Genomic DNA, 21780 nt, shown 5'->3' with positions numbered 1-21780 from the left:
TTAAAATAGCTACAGGACTACTGGGTCCATTAATTGAATGTGCATTGATTCTCGATACTCGATATGACTATGTATTAAATATACTACTTTCAGTAGCATGTTAATTCAAGAACGACGTCAAATCCTATTTTGAATACAAATAGTACATTCTACGTAGCATAAAAGGTGTATATATCGTCGCACATGAAATAACGAGGTTTCTGTTGGGAAAATCCCTGAAATTTGACATACATATACATTTAGAGTAACTATGGGACTACTGGGTCCATTAATTGAATGTGCGTTATTGTTTCTCTTGCGGAATACAAATTGTTTATTACGAAAATTCTCTAATATCTTGATGCCGGGTCAGGAATTTTCATTATTTATCTGCAACTAGGGCAAGGCTATTTTACCTTGCATGCCCTTGTCAAAAAATCACCATCGACATTAGTCCTCTGGTTAGCACGTAATAATAGTGATTTGTGGTAAGCATTAGATGGTGACATCAATATTGCATAATTTGTAATTTACGAGTGAGAAGGGGCGTTACTTATCTATATTGTTATGAAAGTCAAAATAAGTGAGATCCGACAGTCACGAACAAGGTTGAATGACGTGCACAAGATGCGTAACTAGTGTCCCCCCTTGTTTTATCACGACCAAAGAAGAAAACGATGAAAAATAAGAAAACCCTTGTTATCTTTTGACGATTTCTTTTCTCTTGGATACTTTTCTTGAGAATTTCTTTTTTAAGTAAGAAACTTGACTATTCAGATGTTCCTCTTCCTTCGATTGATTGGTTGGTATTTACTCCATTGTTCTTATGCAGGTGGATTCAGATTTGTGAGAGGTTTCACGGTTTCTCACAATTCTCCATTTAACACAACCAGGTAAACTAGGGTTTTAACATATATTTGTGTATATATTCATCCCTTTACCTCTTTGTCGCTATGATTGACTAATATGACGCCCTTCTCTCTTCTGTAGATTCTACCGGTCACAAAGACGATGTTAGCACTACTTCCAGTCATGACTCTGGTTTCGCTACTCCAGAAGATGTTCCCAACATATGTGATAAGATATTTAATGGCGTTATTTAAGAAGTAGCTGTCCTGATTACGCTGGTTGCTTCATACCAAACTTTGATGGCATTACCCAATCTTATGGCAGTGTCTCGCGCGCGATTGTTAGATGTGCTTGCAAAGAGGGAAGTATAAACCCTCGTTTGTTGAATTCAAGGCTACTCGGGCTCCCTTACACAGCTGGGAAAAATGGGATAAAGTCATGTTGAAGAATCCTTCTGGAAGGTGCAAAGATCTTGCACGCCGTGCGAGCTTTCGAGACTTTAAAGGTGAACAAAGAAATGCGGGGGATATTAACATTTATTTGTCGCTGCTGTGAGTCTAGACATTCTGCAGTATGCGTCTTGAAAACGTGGGGGTACCAAAATACACCACCAACTTTTTCTTAGGCAACCTGTATGGACTAAACTCGAATACAGTTCCGAGAGTTCAACTTAATGAATCACAATCAAAATTATATGAAGAGCTTATATCTCTTTCTTTCACAATCAAAATTTTTAACAAAGACAAGTTCGTGAACCTGATTATATGAAAATTTTACAACCAAAAATTAGGAAAAAGACTAGAACACCGCTGTCACAGTGGAGAGGGCCGAACGAAAACAAACGAAACATCGCTAATTACATAACGCATTATACATCTTTTTTTGTTGAAATGTTATTTTTGAGGCATATACATCTTTTTAGTGGTTGCATAACCAAATTAGTAGATGCATGAACCAAAATACAACTGTATAAGTTGTTATGCATCCTTTGTGGTGGCTCCATAGTTCGTAATGCATCTTTTTTATTGCTGGAATGATATTTTTAGGCATGTACAACCTCTGTTTCAGAAAAAAAGATACTTTCGCAGTTTCATTTTTGCCTAAAAATAGGCAAAAATGAAACTGCGAAAGTATCGCTTTTCCTGACACGAGATGAAAGTATCACTTTTCCTGAAACAGATTGAAAGTATCACTTTTCCTGACATCGGGTGAAAGTATCACTTTTCCTGACACGGGGTGAAAGTAACACAAAAACCATTTCCAATATTTTTATCAGATTGCAAATTTGCGTTAGTCTACGTTTTACAAAAAAGTGGTCGTAAAAGGGATTCCCTACCTTCGGATCCTCCGGTTGGTCGGCCTAAAAATAAAGGATAGAGGATGGTGTAATGTACTAATGTACCACATGAATTTGGTGCAAAAGAGATATATGCAAGTTTACAATTACCCATTCTTGGCAATATATTATGATTCCAGTAACTTTTTTTTTGAAGCATGATATTTATTGATTTAGTAATAGCCCATTACAAGAGAGTATTGAATACTCAAAAGACTCGGATACATGAGTTACAACAACATGATAGAGAAGTAGACTATGAGAATCAATCTCTGGATTAAAACTTCATCAAGGATAGATGTTGCAAATGGTGGGGTGGATGTGGATGAGGTTGTCGGCGCTCCACATCTTTCGACGAATGTTTTCCACAAGAAAAACGGTACTTTTGATGGACATGTACGAGTCCATATGAACTTGAATGTTGGTGATGAGTTTCGATGCAATTGATCTGAGATAACATATTGTCGACCTCCTTGTTTTCCAATGTTGTCCATATCTTCAACTTGAGTTTTTAGCGCTGAAAGTAATTCGAAGCAGTATCCGATCTTTAACCCTTGGAGACTTAGTTCTAAAAGCTACTATTGACATTATAAAGTTATTAAACTAAAACCAAAATACAAATAGGAAGACAATTAAAAAGCCACTACTGCTAGAGAGTACCAAAAGCTACTAAACTGAAAAAGCAGCACAAAGGAATTACATACTCGATTAATACGAAAAACTTCTTGAAAGGTAAAGTAAAATGTAACTGACAGATCAGGTAAAGGTGACTGATTCACCGGCCTATTCGCATATCAAATAGGTTTTCCGCTTGCTGTTGTGACACAAAGTAATTATGAGGCTGTGGTATATTCCTGAATTTCAGAAAAACCAGCATATGGAGATGCAGATTGGCTTGCAATGGATAAATCATTGATGTTATTGTCTTTGATTGCCTAGTTTAAAGCTCAACATTGTTATCCCAGAGACTAAAAAAGAAAGGCCCAATTCAAAATGAACTTCCAAAAAAGACCTGAACTATATCAGAATAAAAACAATTACAAGGAGAGATACAATTCCTTGGTAGAAAAACTAACAAACATAGGGGATCCATTAAACCTTAGCAAACAAAAAAAAATTTCAAATATACTAAAACAAAACATCACCAAACAAAAAGAGCAAGGCATTGAGGAGAAAACATCAGGAGAGGACACCACCAACACAACTAGACCAACAATTAAGACTAAACCTAATCTGGTGGTTAGAGCTACCTTCCTTACAACATTCAAACCATAATCAATTGGTAAACATTCATGAAACAAACAAGGGCTTCACTAGCCTAGGAAAACTATTTAAAATTGGAATTGGACGTAAAAACTAAAATCCATTACAACATTAAACAAGAGCGGAAAAACAAGGATATGAGAAACAAGGTTTAATGAACTAATTAGAGGATTGTTGAATTATTATGGGAGATAGGTACGACAAACAATTGGTCTCGCAGGGATTAAAGAAATCCGGAAGTTAAAAATTGTAGTCTCTGGGAGTAACAGGTGAAGATTGAAGCTTAAAGAATAGATTTACAAGATACGAAATAAGGGTAAATGGATAGAAGCCGAAGATTGAATTTTCTATTTCTCTGACGAGGAGATTGGGGGTACCGAGCTCAGATATTACCTTTATTGAAGAGATGCAACAGTTGGAACCATGGTTGGATATATCGATAAGGATCAGAGATAAAATTACTTCGATGAAAACCAACTCTTATCAAGCCGAGAAAGCATAAAATCTTCAAGAATGAAGGGATTGTCACATCAATAGGCAAGCAAACGACCCCAATGAAATGGAAGTGTCGATGAATCCAGGATTTAGCCGATGAGGTTAGGTAAATCTATGGCGGCTGTTTTAGGGTTTGATGGTGAAGATTGAGTTACGGGTTAGGTTTAAGATTTTCTTCGTTGATTTCCTCTCTACACAAAGAAAATCAATCTAATATATGGAGATTAAAACTGGTACTGCTCAGATCTGAGCAGTTAAGCTTGTCGGAGATTTTTTCTTTCCCTTGCCGGAAATCTCCTTTAGAGAGGAAAGAGTAAGGTATTCCGGTAACCGACACCAATTTTTATATCGATCCAAAAAAAAGACAAAATAATATACAATGATTCTACGATTTTTTAAACCTGAGCTAATCATATCCCTTGAATAAACGCAAGGTCGCAAATAGTGAGTCGGACAACGACTTAATGCTCCCTTTCGCCATGGAGGTTGGGATTTGAATCCTCGTAATAGCTGAGAAATCCTAAATAGTAGATTTAGGACTTGGGAGTAGTCTAAATAAAAATATAAAGAAAAAAAGGACTTTACACAACTTCCGAGTTCCGGCGACGAAAATCTTGAAAGATTAGGTACATTTGACATTGGTCAACAGTAGTTGATTTATTTGGTCCCTGAAGAAACATTTGGTCGCATGACCTGCATCCTGGTTCAGTTTTATCCGTGTAAAACCCTGCGAGGGAGTCTTTCTCCGATTTCTCTCCATCTTCCCAATTTTCAGAGTCCAGGGGATACTGCAAGCTGATCGACGATGACGGAATTCCAACAACAAGATGGGATTTCATCATCATCATCATCATCATCATCAAAGAATGTTATTATAATGGAGGAATGGAATGGATCATCTTCCAGTAAGCTCTCAAAAACTGCTGTTTTAACTCTCACTCCTTCTTCTTTCTCCCTTCAAAGGTATTTGTAAATAACTATTATCATCATCTATTTATTTCATCACTAATCTTTTCCTCACTCTATTTATTCATGTCTCTCTGGAATTTGTAGATCTGGGAATCGATTCAGTGAAGTCTCTACACGGATTGTTGGAGCATTTGTACCGGAAGTAAGTTCAGCTAAATTTTATCCTTTTTTTTATAGGAAATTAAACTAAAACCAATCACGAATTATCAGACCAAGACCTGCCTTTCGAATCTCATCTGAGATGCTTCAGAAAAGGAGCCGTAGGCAATGTCCAAGAAATAATCACAGAAATTAGAGAACTACCGGAGGTAGCATTTTTGCTGGGCGGCCACCTGATTGTGTCCTTCTCTCTAAAAGGAATTCTAATTGCTGGAATAGCACAATTAAACATTTGAACTCTTCTTGTTAACTTCATTTTTGGGTCATAGACTCATACATTTAAACATTGTGTCTTTTTCCAGGGTTTTCCAACTAGTGTAACTCCAGATTATGTCCCCTTTCAAATCTGGGATTCATTGCAGGTAAACTACAAACTATCGAGTTTTGTTAAGCTAATACTACTTCAGTGGTTAGATTCTATGATTTTTAATTGGAATGGTTGCTTCCTTTTGTTAGGGATTATCAACTTATATACGAATGATGCTCTCTACTCAAGTAAGTCATTCTTATTATGTGAATTCAGAATGGATCGTAGCTTCGGATATGTGCACTTTAATTTGAATTGCTTCAGGCTTTGTTGAGTGCTATTGGAGTTGGTGAAAAATCAGCAACCGTCATTGGTGCCACTTTTCAGGTAGTTCTGATTTATTTTCTTGTGCAGTTTTGGTTTGCAGTGATCTTGATATATTATGCTTTGTATGAATCGTATGATTTTTCTGGTAATTTTATGTTTATGGTACTTTTTATTGTTTTTATAGATTGGATGATGATGAGAGTTGGAATCTGTTAACAGTGGTTTTTGAGGGACTTTACTGGGATGCTTGGTGGTATCTTATTCACCTTTTACCAGGTATTATCCTTTTCTATTCGCTTTATACTTAATTTTTTCTCGTTGAAAATTCAATAGCTTTCAATGGGGGTGACATATGATCTTCCGATGTATTGATTAGTGGAAGTGTTATGATGGAATGTACATTTTATCCACAGGATTCATCTAAGTTAGAACTGATTATTTAGAAACAGTTATAATGGTATATGGTGTTATCGTTTATAAATTCCTACCCTGTTTCCTGAAGTATTTTTGTATGCTTTTAGTTTTTTGTTCGAAGAGTACAAATGGCTCAAAAATATTCTTTTCTCCCATCGCAGGGCTCTAATCTGGACAATAATGCTAAAATGTGGCGTTTAGTTGCAGACCTTATGAATGATCTTGGTACTGGAAACATTGAGACCATCTAGTGGATTTTTCTCCCTTTTTATGCTGATTTATGTCTTGATGTAATGGTGTACACCTGTTCTCTTTTACATTGCATTTTCCTCCGTGATAAGAATAACAGATTGGAAATTGTATAACCCCTTGTTTGTTCGATAACACTTTTATTGCAGGCATGCTGACGGATCTTGTTTCTCCTCTCTTCCCTTCTGCATTTGTTGTGATAGTCTGCTTGGGTAGCATATCGAGATCATTCAGTAAGTAAATAAACTCTACATTTCAGACTTCAATAGCATGTATAAGTATGCCATTGCTTAGTCAAAAGGTGTCAATATTTTCGTATCATCCCATGGTTTTTGTATTCTCCCGAGTTAAGATTTATATGCTAATACATTGTTCTATTAGCTGGAGTTGCAAGTGGAGCAACTAGAGCTGCTTTGACACAACATTTTTCACTTCAAAACAATGCAGCTGATATATCTGCCAAGGTGCTTACTTATTCCTGGAGTCTCATTTTAATGATATGAGAAACAGTTGCTTGGAATACTGTTAAATCTCACCAACTTGTTTGTTATTTATAGGAAGGGAGTCAAGAGACACTAGCAACGATGACAGGAATGATCTTAGGAATGCTTCTTGCTCGTGTCACAATGGGACATCCTGTAGCTATCTGGTTCTCTTTCTTGTCTCTCACCCTGTTTCATATGTATGGTAAGTTCATTTTCTTAAGCATCTGCCAGGTCAGAACTTTTTGCAAGAGATCATAATCATAACAGTAGGACTTGACTGTAGCTTTGCTGAAATTTAAATTTGCTAACTGTACATTATCAATTACACTAAACTATAAACTGCATATATGTGGACCCAGTAAATTTCTAACTTCCGTTCGATTTTAAAATAAGAAAAGAAAAGAGTACAAAGTCTCAAACATAATGGATACTTGACTGAGGGAAAAACCATTTGTAGAGCATTATTCCTTTTGTCTTCATATGGTTATGCATGTGTTTTACATGGGTATTGTACAATCGTGGCAGTTTTGGAGGTTCATGTTCACCAATGGATTCTGCTTTCATGTATTTTAATGTTATTCTTGTATTTTTCTTTTTCAGTAAAACGTACTTTACCTCGCTAGATTTCCGTTTCTCAAAATTTCCTTCTTAGATACCTTTCTTGAACATTTTTTTGCAGATGATAGTTTATTATCGAAACATACCAAATATTCGTTTTGTTGACTGTTGGATACTTCATATTTAGTGCCAATGAATGCTTTCTTTTTTGATTTTCAGCAAATTACAGGGCTGTCTGTTGCCTTTCGCTTACAACTTTGAATTGCCAAAGAAGCTCAATCCTTTTACAGAGTTTCATGGAAACTGGAAAAGGTATCATTTGGACTAGCTCTGAATTCTGCATCATATAATAAATAGTTTTTTTTTCTTCTTTTTCTTATATTCAGCTGTGGCTGTGTGGTAAATATTGGCACTATATATTAGTCAAAGTGTCTGGTGAAAAGTAAGATTCTAGATGCACACTACTGACATCCACGAAATTGGTATCAAAATTGCTGGTGCGTCGACCATGAACTTTGAAACTCCAGCTGATATCATTCTCATTCTAAATAGGCACTTTCAAACACTGAATCAACTTAAATATATCATCACCAGTAAACTACAACAAAACCGATATGTTCACTTCAATCAGTTTGCCTTAGCTGGTTTATTCATTTTTATAACCAGAATCCCTTACGAGTTCTACTTCGGAAGGAACAAAACCTCGTTAAGTTTTGGTCAGTTTCCTGACAATTCATTACATTGAATAGCAAACACTGTTTCCAGAAATTAGGTTTCCTTGATGCTACTAACATCTCTAAAGAAACCTTTTATTACAGAATAAACCCTGTGTAGTGCATCTTGTATCCATATATTATCTTTCCTTGAAATTTTCAATAACTAGTATATGTATCTCATTAGTTTGTGCAACTTACGCTGTTGCATTTTATTTATACCGATCATTTCTCAGTTCTCTCCCCAGAGAAGGTCTCAAGTATGGAGCATATATTGCCCTCTTGGACTAGCTTATGGCGCTCAAAGACTGATGATTTGCTTCATAAGAGGATACACTTAGGTGTCAGAGTTTCTTCACTTAGCCACAAGGATATGTACGTTTGCATCTTCTTTGTACTTTCATGCCTGACTATGTTATGACTATTTGATGTACTTCACTAACATACCTCTGTAAAATTCCCTTGCTAATACAGGATTGACCTCTCAGGTTCAACAGGTTCTTACTATAAGAAAGGTTCGATTTGGAGTTGTGCATTATTTTCACCAGTTCTGATCTTTATAATCAAGCAAAAAAGTCCCATTTAGCTTCCTTTCTTCTTGCCTCTTCAGTGAAGTACTTCCTGATGCCAAAGAGTGGAGTTGTCAATGTGTATGTGCACAAGCAGTCAACAGCTGCTGATGTTTTGCAGTCATTTATCCATGCACTTGTTCTGGGAAATCATGTCAATAAAACCAAATTCGTTCACGAAGAAAGTAGGTCATGGATGGATAAGCATTATGAAGGTTACATTGCTAAGGTACTGTTGTGCGTGTAGCTTAATTTTATTGTTGGCAATATCGTCACTAAGATGGTTCTAATCCGTTATAATTTTATACAGCTGAAGTTGACAGGATGGAAAACAGAGCGGCTCTTGGCTCCTCCCGTTGTTTGGAGAGCAGATTGGCTTTCAAATGAGAAGATTGAATAGTATATTTTTGGATGGAAAATGAATTCATTGCCATCTCTAGATGGTATTTTTGCTTTTCTTGGAAATATTTATTCAGGGTAGACTGTTGAGGTTTCAATCTATGTATTAAACTTGGAATTGGTTGAGAAGTTCTCTTTTCCAAGAAGAAAAAACCCTTTCAAAATGGTTGGATTATAATCCCAAAACCATTCTCCCAATCTTAGGATTGTTTGGTACTCTTGTTGGTAGCTTGTTATTTCTCTTCACAAATTACTCTTCGTCAGTACCTTTGAATTGGAATTTGATCTTTGATCTTGATCTCGTGAGATAAGACTCGGAAATCGTGGTACATAGTACATTAAAGTATGTCAGATACACCTTATTAAAGTGGCATAATCATTAAGCTTCTCCTCCGGGTTATCATGTCTGCTGATAGATCAGTTTGATTGGGGGTGTGCCATTCTGAAGGAATAAGATTTTTGTCTTATATAAGAGTGTTTGGTGCTCCCACGGGCCAACCGGTACTCCTATTAGTAATCTTGCAGGTTATGGCCTTGGTTTTTCTTTTCGGATCAAGACAAATTTTCAATTCCGATTACCCATACTAGCCACCAATTTTTTTTTTAAGGCATGCATTTTATTGATAGGAAATTAGGTTACAATTTGTCGTGGGTATGTGAGATGGGCAAGTTAATGCATAGATTGATCTCCACTCAACAATGTGCCTTCATCAAAGGGAGAAATATACATGAACAAGTCCTACTAACCTCTGAATTAGTTAATGAAATGCAATTTACTAGAAGAGGAAATGTGGGTTTGAAACTGGATATATCTCAAGCCTATGGTACTATCTCCTATTCTTTATGTTCTTTTTGCTGATGTGTTAAGTAAAAATATACTTCATTATATTCAAGTGGGAAAGATCCAACCTATGGTCATTAGAAAAGGTATTCATCCTTCACATATGTTTTTTGCTGATGACATTTTTATATTCTGTAATGGCTGCAAGAAAACTTTACTCCATCTCAAACTATTACTCATAGATTACCAATCTGCTTCTGGTCAAGTAGTGAGTGCTGCTAAAAGTAAATGTTTTGTTGATGGGACTTCCAATCTTAGAAAAACAACAGATTGCTGAATTTATGGACATGAATTTATCTTCCTAACCTGACAAATATCTGGGGGTCACATTGGTTCAAGGAAAAATTAAAGCTGAACACCTTTGGTCGTTTGTTGAAATGCTACAGAAAAGATTAGCTACATGGATTGGTAAATTTGTTAACTTCCAAGCTAGAATAACACTCATTAAATTTGTATTGAGTAGTATTCATATATACAATATATCCATATATAGATGGCCTAAAAAAGTTATTGAAGCTTGTGAAAGAATTCTTAGGAATTTTTTATGGAGTGAAAATGCTGAAGATAAAAAGTTCATCACAATTTCATGGGACAAAGTGTATACCCCTATTGAGGAAGGTTGCTTAGGGATAAGGAGGTTTGAAGACATCAATAAAGCACTTTTAATGAAATTACTATGGAGAATCCTTATCTCCGAGGAAGAATGAGAAAAATTCTTTTTAGTTAAATATCAAGATAAAAATGGATGTTGGATTTCACACTACAAAAAATCTTCTAATTGGCCTGGAATTAAATGGGTTATACAAGACTTTGAAGATAATACTAGATGGCTAGTAGGCAATGGAAAACATATTTCAGTATGGAAGGATGCTTGTACACTGGATTGAAGTATTATTAAAGCCTACCCAGAAAATGAATATATTCAGCAGAACATCCATATGAAAGTGAAAGATTTGATTATGAATAACACCTGGAATATACCAGAAGAGAAGTTGGTCTTCTTGAAAATGCGTGGGTCTAACAACCACACTCAACAATTCGTTTGGCAATCTGAGAAGACTTACTCCAATATACTTTCTAGAGAATCAACTAGACAGTCAGACTCAATCTAGAGTAAAGTATATCAAAGAGTTTAATATCTCTAACTCTTAATTCAATCCGCAATCAGCAAATAGAAATCTGCGAGCCCGATTGAATATAAGAGGAGTAACTTGAACGGTACCAAAGACCAATGATCAAGTGTCAATCAATTTAAATCAACAACCCAAGGTCGGATATTCTAATTAATTTAACTTAATGCACAACCTGTGATATTTCAATTATATAACAAAATATAATGCGGAAAAGAAATAACACAAACACCAGAAGTTTTGTTAACGAGGAAACCGCAAATGCAGAAAATCCCAGGACCTAGTCCAGATTGAACACCACACTGTATTAATCTGCTACAGACTCTAGCCTACTACCAATTAACTTCGGACTGGACTGTAGTTGAACCCTAATCAATCTCACACTGATTCAAGGCACGGTTGCGTTCCTTACGTCTCTGATCCCATCAGGATACTACCCACTTGATTCCCTTAGTTGATCTCACCCACAACCAAGAGTTGCTACGACCCAAAGTCTAAGACTCGATAAACAAATCTGTCTTACACAGAAAAGTCTATAGATTGAATAAATCTTTCTCCCACAAAAATACCCAAGAGTTTTTGTTCCGTCTTTTGATAAATCAAGGTGAACATGAACCAATTGATACACAAGAATTATATTCCCGAAGAATAGCCTAGTATTATCAATCACCTCACAATAATCTTAATCGACTAGTGAAACAAGATATTGCGGAATCACAAACGATGAGACGAAGATGTTTGTGATTACTTTTATCTTGTCTATCGGAGAAATTAATCTCGAGTCAATTATTTCATGAACTCAATACGATAGAATCGGGCAAGATCAAAACACGCAACTACAAAGAAAATAGTTGGGTCTGGCTTCACAATCCCAATGTAGTCTTTCAAGTCGTTAACCTACAGGGTCTCGAAAGAAACCTAAGGTTAAAGGAGAATCGACTCTAGTTTATGCAACTAGTAACACACAGGAGGTGTGGGGATTAGGTTTCCCAGTTGCTAGAGTTCTCCTTTATGTAGTTTTCAAATCAGGGTTTGCAATCCAAGTTACCTTGGTAACAAAGCATTCAATACTCACCGTTAGATCGAACTTAGATTGTTACACACAAATGAAATGTACCCTCATTTAGGTTTATGTAACCGTACCCAAACGTGTACACCATGTTGGTTCAAAAATAGTTAACCGAGGTTAGCCATATGATTACTCTCATATCAACCTTATTCATCTTAACCATAACTAGTTCAAATGACTTAAATGAAACTAGTTAAAGAGTTTTTCAATTGCTATATTCTCATAGAATTATACAAGAATACAATTGAAGCAAAATCGGTTTGATTCACTCGAATCAATCATGAACATTATAGCCACGGTTTGCAAAGATTGCATTCCTTATTATATAAATGTTTATGTTCATTTTGTAATCGATTTTAGAACTTTAACCTTCAAGTATGCAAACGGGTACGCATACTTGAAATACCCGGACTAACATTGGGTTTCGCCAGTACGCAAACGGGTACGCAAACTTTCAATCCCAGCAGAAATTATCGGACATGAACCTGTAAGCCAGTACGCAAACGGGTACGCATACATAGGTTCCCGGATTTCTCAAACCAACAGGTACGCAAACGGGTGCGCATACTATGGTTCCCGGACATGGATTACATATGTTCAAGAGTGCACAACATGACATATCTAATAATGGTTAAGTGTTCTAAAATATTATTTCAATCATTGAAACTTTCTTAGAGGATGACAATTGTCGTTTTCACATACTATTAGCAACAAAGCGATTTTCAAGTTATTGAAATAATCATAACGAAACATTCCAAGACTACACCAAATGATTGTATCACACAAACCATGTAAGATGTTACTCGGCAATTTTCACATGATATAAGATGAACTTGGTCGAAGGGAAAGCTTTCCAACACATATTTCGAGAAATATGTAAGCGAGATAAACTCAGCTAGAAATCTCAAATGTGTATATAGAAAACTATATCGTAAAACGACTTATGTCTCAATATAGGAGATAAAGTTGTAATAGACTTTCCAAGTGATAGATGAGTCTACGTCTCCACATACCTTTTGTCGATGAAGTTCTACAAGCTCCCCTTAGTAGTTCTTCGTCTTCAAATGATGAACGCCGTGAATTATAAGCTCAACTGCACAATCATGTCCTAGTCCGAGACATATATAAATAGGCTAGAAATCAAGACTTATAGTTTTGATCACTAACATTGACAAACATGCTTGAGATAGCAATGCATGCGAGTTCGACCGAGCAGTGCTCTAACAATAACCCCCTTTTTCGATTTTAGTGACGAAACTATCAATACATATGGATTACAAAATGAATAAAAATTTGTAGCTTCTCATCCAAATGTTTGATCTCCTTGGCATCTTCAACATGACTCGAAATCTTCGTCACTTCCAAGTACTCTATGATTTTAAACGTGTTCAACTCAGCATCATAGTTGTTGAAGATCAGTAGCGATAACAATGAGAAAACAAATGCTCTCAATCATTATTATACAGTGTCATAATATTATTACACAGCATCAAAGTTCAATTGTATCACAACTTTGACAACAGTACTATGGTGATATGTATCACTCCCCCTTAGTCAATACTTCATCTCAACATGAAAACCACTCCCCCTTACATAATGATCTGTAAACCATATGTATTTTTAGTATGAAACTACACATTACTTCTCCCCCTTTTTGTCAATATAAATTGGCAAAGGTACGAAAACTAGTGAGATCCTCATGAAATTTTCATAGAGATACTTCATGACCAAAAGAGAATAACACACCAACTTATTTTGATGCAATCATAAAGTCGAAGCTAAATGCATTCATCAAGGAGTTTATAAAGATATAAGATAACCCCTATAATATTCCACAGCCACACTCCCCACAAAGATTTGGCAATTAAGAACAAGTTCAATTAAGAACTCTCCCCCATAATATGTCACTCCCGAAAGAACAACAAAGGCGACCTTGCTTTTACAAGAAAAGAAGGATTTCTAAGGAACACCAGGATACTTGACAGAAACACATCTAATAGAAACAAATGCAAACATGAAACAACACCACTCTGGGAATTCCAAACTCAATTTCCCAACAGATTGAGATAAAAGCAGGGGCGAGAGTTATGGATGACTAATGAACTAGAACAACACCAATAGATTGTCGTAGGTGTTGAAATGTGGCAGTGTCTAATGGTTTGGTGAGAATATCATCCAATTGTTGTTCAGAAGACACAAATTCCATAGTGATGATACTATTTTCATAAACATCTCGAATAAAATGGTACCTTATGTCTATGTGCTTAGTTCTTGAGTGCTCAACAGGATTCTCAGTGATGCGAATCGCACTTGAGTTATCACAAAAGATCTTCATTATTACAGAATCAATTCCATCATAAGCAAGCATTTGTTTCATCCATATAATTTGAGTACAACATGAACCAGTGGCAATGTATTATGCTTCACATGTTGAGAGATATTGTGAATTTTGTTTCTTGTTATGCCAAGCTACAAGATTCATCCCTACATAGTAGAATCCCTCTGATGTACTTTTTCTGTCTTCCAAACACCCTGCCCAATCAACATCTGAATAGGCAGTAAGGTCAGTGTTAGTATCAAAAGTGTAGGAAAGACCATACTCGGTAGTGTGATTAATATAACGTATGTGGTGGGCCCGGGAAAGCGTATAAAATTGAAGTGAAATGAAAACGGGCCTACAGTAATACCGCAAGTGCACAGTCGTCAGTTGTAGCTCGTGCAAGTACGGGTCGAATCCACAGGGACTGGGGGTGTTTGGAGTTTCTAGCTATTTGGGCTCTAAATTGCTATTGGGCTTCTAATTGTGCTTTGGGCTTAATGGGTTTTTGTAATGACTCTGGGCTTCAGCAGTCTTTGAAATGAACTGAACTGGTAGCCCAGAAGTGAACTGGGCCTTAGGCCTTAACCTGAACTTTTAGTCTTTGGTTCTAGGCTAGCTGTTTGGAGCAGCAGCAGACAAGGCTGGACTGGAGAGGAAGCAGCAGCAGCAGTGGTGGCTTCAGCAGCAGTGGTGGCTTCAGCAGCAGCAGAAGCAGTGCACAGCAGCAGCAGTGGTGGCTGGCACAGCAGGAGCAGGTGCACAGCAAGGGAAAGGAAAGAAAGCAGCAATGGTGACAGTGCAAGCCAAGTAATAACAAAACAGAGATAGTTGCAAACCAAGGCTACAAGCCAAGGGCAGGAGTGTGGAGATAAGCTGACAATGAAGTAAAAAAAAGGAAAAAAAAGAAGCAAAGCCAAGGCAATGGCTTTAGGCATTCATCTAGAGTGGGAAGAGAACCAGCTTGCTCACAGTCACTAGTGAGCACTAGTTTCTCCCCACTGCTCAATCAACTCAATGCTCTAAGGCTCTAACCTAGCATTGACACACAACAGTAAACTAATCCTAACATTTGAGAAGCTAACAGTTGACAAAACAAGAGATTCAAAACAGTGACAAAACAGGAAACAAAACCAAAGAAACCAAGGCTGTGAGCCAAGGGCAGGGAGGAGAAGAAGTAACAAAACAGTTAAGTTGCAAGTGACTGTGAAAACAAAATGTGGGTTAAACTAAGGCTTTGAATCCACCCTTGTGTCCTAGCCAAACAATGTGATCCTAGGTTGAGTTGAAAATCCTATGCATACATCTAGAATGAGAGGAAAACTAATTTGCTCACTAGTTTGCCCCTAGCATTGACTGTCTTTTGACAGAACAATCAATCACAGGCACTATGAGCATCAATCTCTTCCCATTGCTCAATCAACACACTGCACTAAGGATCTAACCTAGCATTCCACTATCTAACAGTCCACTAAAGCTTCATCTGAGCCTCAGCAGTGAACTCAGAACATAGTTAACAGATGGAACAACACATAAATTGGAGAGACTGGCTAATCCAGTTCTCCCAAAACATCACATTAACAACAACAACAACAACAGGATATTAAAACAGGGAAAGGAATTAAACACATGAACATTACACAAAACAGAACATGAACATTACACAAAACAGAACATGAACAGAAATTAAAACTAGAATTAAACAGTGATTAACCCAAATTTGGGGGTATCTCGGCTAACCAAGAACACCCTTTAACATCCTACATCAGTTCCTACTTATAGTTTACAACAAAATACCTAATTTCACCAAAACCCTAAATTTGCAAACCCTAACTTTTGGGGAAAATCAAATTCGACATACCCATGTGTAAATTGGCTTCGACCCATGCCCTGTTGATGTTCTACTGCTCCTCCTCTAGCTCTTGTTGCGCTGTTGGCCTAGCCCTAGACGTCTGTGAACCCTAGCTTCTCTCACTGTCGAGTTTGTAGCATCAGGACTCGATGCTACAGACGAGAAAGGAAGAGACAAGGGTGGTGATTGAATCCTGAGTTTGTCGGGGGAAGGTGGTAGTGGTGGTGTTCGAGGTGGAGATGGAAGAGATGGTGGAGGTGATGGAGTTGCAGAGCAGCTCTCTGTTGTTTGGGAAGAAGAGAGGAAGAACCCGATGGAGAAGAAGGGTCCGTTTGGTTGGGTAATAGGGTTCGGTGACTAGGGTGTGAAGCAGGGATAGAGAACTTTGATGAACATCGAGTAAAGAGCGTTGGATGATCCCATATAGATTGAATCGAACGGATACGATGGAGAGGTATGTGGCGACCGTTGGATTATGAGATACAACAAAATTGACGACACCAGATGGAGTTAGGTGTTGTAGTGTTAAGCGGAAATATCGAGGTTTGATGCGCAGGCAAAGAAGCGACCGTAGGATCTAAATGTGATCTAATCTGAAGGCTTGGAATTTAGGTACTATGGTGTTTTGCAGGGACTTCAGATTTTGATGAACGATGAAGAAGCGACCATTGGATGATGAGATGGATCCGATCTAACGGCTGAGAATGGAGGCGGGTATGGATATAGAAAATGGGTTTGGGTAAGGGTTTTGGGCCTTGGGTATGCCAAGCCCATATCTTCTTTAAGGACAATTCTTCTTCTTCAAGCCCACTTCTAGCCTTTTGGTCTTGTGCACAACATTCTTCGCGGCTTCCTTGTGTAATTCCTCCCGGCTTTTCACTACTTTTCTGCTCTTTTCCGCTCTGCTATTCATCCAAACTTTATTTATTACCTAAAAATGCAAAATTAAGTAAAAAATATATTTATTCTTGAAAACAATGAAAATACAGAATATGGGATAAAATGTAGAATTACTGCACAAAAGATGAGTTAAATGCCAACATAAAGGGATAAATATATACATTATTTGGCACTCATCAAATACCCCCAAACCTGAATTTTACTTGTCCTCAAGTAAAACAAAACTAAGGAAATCCTACCTATACCACTGTCGCTGGTCTCTCGAATGCATTTAGCGTATGCACTAAGCCTTTTAAACCACTAAGTGTCCCTAGTGGACGAGTTGAAGTCTCGTGAAGGTTTGCTTAGAACGTACCTACAAAGTTCTAGGTCAAAATATAAGCTCAGATTCCATCAAATGTGACATGTGCAAGACAGTTTAAGCTCACAGCAAAATGGAGATGTCAATCTAGCTATCGAAGGCACAATCCTAGCACTGATAACAAATAAGGACATGTGATAAGAGTGTAAAGTGTATCTACACATGTGTAAAGAAAGATCTGAAGTTATGACTACTAATCACCAAGAGATAGTTTCTCAGGCTAAGAACCAAGGTCGAAATCTAGCTAGCTGTCCGGACTTTACGAGAATTGTGAATGAGTTGGAGGTGTTTCACAATTACTCGCGTTGTACATCAATGGCATACACCCTCCTTGCTTATTACAAAGAAACAACAAAATGACTATTTACATGACTCTTATTTACATTGACTACTCTCTTTTTATTTTTGGAACAAGAGAGAATGGAATTGATAAATACTTGATTTTTTTTGTATTTTTCTGATATATATATATATTTTTTTTTTTATTTTTTTTTTTGCACAAGAACTTGAAATTGATTTTTACATATGGTAGCTCTTTTGATACATAACAAAAAGAAACAAAAAATTACATGACACTTTGCAAGAGGTAGCCCTTTTTGATGCACCCAGTTAAATTCGATGGTTGTCTTTCTTAATGTAACCTCCACCTTCTATCCCAACCAACCAAAGAACAAGCTAGTCAAGTTTCGTTCAGTATTCTAAAGTGATTGGCAATCGTGACTTCCTATCAAACACCTTGAAGATCGAGGCCATACATGTATTGGTAGATCGTGCGCGTGCAAATTTCTTATCACTATGTGAATTGTGCTAGAATCAGGGTGCCTAAATATCTAGACTAAGACTCCTAATAATTACATATTTGCACAAGAGTCAACATTTCAAGGTAAATGAGCTCCATTTTTATGTTTTTTTCAATTTTTTAATTTTTTATTTTGATTTTTCAATTTTTTTTTTTTTTTGGAATTTTTCAATTTTTTCAAAAAGATGGAGTTTTGTTTTCAATTATGGCAAATTATCAAAGTATCTACTTTTCACCCCCAAACCTAAACTAAACATTGTCCTCAATGTTTCAAAATATGAACAAAATTATAATACAACATATGAAGAGGATCATGTTGAGTAGAGAAAAAGGAAAGAGAATACCCGATTTCGGCGAAAGCAATATTAGAACTCCGTTATTCAGGGCAAGAATCCAACATATGTCAGCCGAGATCATATTGGATTGGCAAAATATATACAAAAGGAACACAAAGGTTTTTAAGATATTTTATCTACTGGATTATATACAAAAATTCACCATACACTAACAATCTAAAGAGTTGAGGATCAACCCAAAAGACAAAGTGTAGAGGTTTCAACAGCTTCACACAATAATAATATGATAGGCATGCAAGTGAAGCTGTGAAACAAAATGAGCTACCCCCAAACCTGGATTTTTCAACAGATAAAATTTTGAAAACAAAATCTCGCAGTTTTGGGGGTTCATCATGCACAAGGTCTAGCTCGAAATGAACTGTGCTAGGGACGGGCAAACATGCTAATTCCAACTGTGGTTCCTCAGATGTATTATACTTAGAAGCAAAATAGTCCAAGAGGACTTGGGAAGCACACAGTTCCAAACCTAGGTTGGGGACTCTCAGAAAAGTCGGTTTGACAATATCGGTACAAACCAAATCTAGGTTGGATGGAAGGCCTTCAGATTGTGACTCATGTAGGAAGATAGGCACATCATTATTAATCACAGTAAAAAATGATCATGGGAAAGAAGCAAACATCAGTGGCAAAAGGATGCAAATTTACAATGGCAAAAGCAAACAGTACAAAGTATTATGAGAAGGTGACAGAACAATGAAACTAAACAAAGAACAATGGAACCAAGGCCTAAGCCAAGGGCAGGGGTGTGAAGAAGTAACAAAACAGTTAAGTTGCAAGTGACTGTGAAAACAGAATGTGGGTTAAGCTAAGGCTTTGAATCCACCCTTGTGTCCTAGCCAAACAATGTGATCCTAGGTTGAGTTGAAAATCCTATGCATACATCTAGAATGGGAGGAAAACTAATTTGCTCACTAGTTTGCCCCTAGCATTGACTGTCTTTTGACAGAACAATCAATCACAGGCACTATGAGCATCAATCTCTTCCCATTGCTCAATCAACACACTGCACTAAGGCTCTAACCTAGCATTCCACTATCTAACAGTCCACTAAAGCTTCATCTGAGCCTCAGCAGTGAACTCAGAACATGAGAAAACAGATGGAACAACACATGATTAACAGGAACAACACAACATTTAAACTACTAAACAGTGAATGAAAATTGCAACAGAAGAACCCTAAAAATTAACAGTGAAATTAACAAAGAACAAACATGAACAGAAATTGAAGAACCCTAAAAATTAACAGTGAAAATTAAAAGTAAAATTAAACAGTGATTAACCCAAATTTGGGGGTATCTCGGCTAACCAAGAACACCCTTTAACATCCTACATCAGTTCCTATTTATAGTTTACAACAAAATACAAAATTTCACCAAAACCCTAAATTTGCAAACCCTAACTTTTGGGGAAAATCAAATTCGACATACCCATGTGTAAATTGGCTTCGACCCATGCCCTGTTGATGTTCTACTGCTCCTCCTCTAGCTCTTGTTGCGCTGTTGGCCTAGCCCTAGACGTCTGTGAACCCTAGCTTCTCTCACTGTCGAGTTTGTAGCATCAGGACTCGATGCTACAGACGAGAAAGGAAGAGACAAGGGTGGTGATTGAATCCTGAGTTTGTCGGGGGAAGGTGGTAGTGGTGGTGTTCGAGGTGGAGATGGAAGAGATGGTGGAGGTGATGGAGTTGCAGAGCAGCTCTCTGTTGTTTGGGAAGAAGAGAGGAAGAACCCGATGGAGAAGAAGGGTCCGTTTGGTTGGGTAATAGGGTTCGGTGACTAGGGTGTGAAGCAGGGATAGAGAACTTTGATGAACATCGAGTAAAGAGCGTTGGATGATCCCATATAGATTGAATCAAACGGCTACGATGGAGAGGTATGTGGCGACCGTTGGATTATGAGATACAACAAAATTGACGACACCAGATGGAGTTAGGTGTTGTAGTGTTAAGCGGAAATATCGAGGTTTGATGCGCAGGCAAAGAAGCGACCGTAGGATCTAAATGTGATCTAATCTGAAGGCTTGGAATTTAGGTACTATGGTGTTTTGCAGGGACTTCAGATTTTGATGAACGATGAAGAAGCGACCATTGGATGATGAGATGGATCCGATCTAACGGCTGAGAATGGAGGCGGGTATGGATATAGAAAATGAGTTTGGGTAAGGGTTTTGGGCCTTGGGTATGCCCAGCCCATATCTTCTTTAAGAACAATTCTTCCTTCTTGAGCCCATTCCTAGCTTTTTGGACGTGCGCTCCATTCTTTGCGTCTTCCTTGCGTAATTTCTTCCGGCTTTTCACTACTTTTCTGCTCTTTTCCGCTCTGCTATTCATCCAAACTTTATTTATTACCTAAAAATGCAAAATTAAGTAAGAAAAATATTTATTCTTGAAAACAATGAAAATACAGAATATGGGATAAAATGTAGAATTACTGCACAAAAGATGAGTTAAATGCCAACAAAAAGGGATAAATATATATAATATTTGGCACTCATCAAATACCCCCAAACCTGAATCTTACTTGTCCTCAAGTAAAACAAAACTAAGGAAATCCTACCTATACCACTGTCGCTGGTCTCTCGAATGCATTTAGCGTATGCACTAAGCCTTTTAAACCACTAAGTGTCCCTAGTGGACGAGTTGAAGTCTCGTGAAGGTTTGCTTAGAACGTACCTACAAAGTTCTAGGTCAAAATATAAGCTCATATTCCATCAAATGTGACATGTGCAAGTCAGTTTAAGCTCACAGCAAAATGGAGATGTCAATCTAGCTATCGAAGGCACAATCCTAGCACTGATAACAAATAAAGACATGTGATAAGAGTGTAAAGTGTATCTACACATGTGTAAAGAAAGATCGGATGTTACGACTACTAATCACCAAGAGATAGTTTCTCAGGCTAAGAACCAAGGTCGAAATCTAGCTAGCTGTCTGGACTTTACGAGAATTGTGAATGAGTTGGAGGTATTTCACAATTACTCGCGTTGTACATCAATGGCATACACCCTCCTTGCTTATTACAATGAAACAACAAAAGACTCTTTACATGACTCTTATTTACATTGATTACTCTCTTTTATTTTTGGAACAAGAGATGATGGAATTGATAAATACTTGATTTTTTTTTTTTTTTTGTATTTTTCAGA

At 37.1% G+C, this 21780-nt stretch overlaps 1 protein-coding gene across 6 annotated transcripts; it reads left to right on the top strand.

Annotated features, from left to right (window-relative positions):
- Positions 1-4628: 4628 nt before the first annotated feature.
- Positions 4629-9209, top strand: LOC113280968 (protein root UVB sensitive 3-like). 6 transcript variants are annotated; one of them, XM_026529592.1, is made up of 15 exons: positions 4629-4885; positions 4976-5033; positions 5353-5412; positions 5507-5545; positions 5622-5684; positions 5844-5900; positions 6200-6263; positions 6437-6520; positions 6669-6751; positions 6845-6974; positions 7550-7642; positions 8280-8418; positions 8518-8558; positions 8654-8841; positions 8923-9209. In XM_026529592.1, exons 1-15 carry the CDS (start codon positions 4728-4730, stop codon positions 9010-9012), a joined length of 1347 nt encoding a protein of 448 aa, XP_026385377.1. In that variant the 5' UTR covers positions 4629-4727; the 3' UTR covers positions 9013-9209. The 6 variants fall into 6 exon arrangements, with proteins under 6 accessions (XP_026385377.1, XP_026385378.1, XP_026385380.1 ...); XM_026529594.1 differs by having other exon boundaries at positions 4667-4827; XM_026529593.1 differs by lacking the exon at positions 5622-5684.
- The last annotated feature ends 12571 nt before the right edge of the window (positions 9210-21780 follow it).

Source organism: Papaver somniferum, chromosome 5, assembly GCF_003573695.1.
Source record: "Papaver somniferum cultivar HN1 chromosome 5, ASM357369v1, whole genome shotgun sequence".
Classification (NCBI taxonomy): domain Eukaryota; kingdom Viridiplantae; phylum Streptophyta; class Magnoliopsida; order Ranunculales; family Papaveraceae; genus Papaver; species Papaver somniferum.
This window is presented reverse-complemented; position numbering and strand designations above follow the sequence as displayed.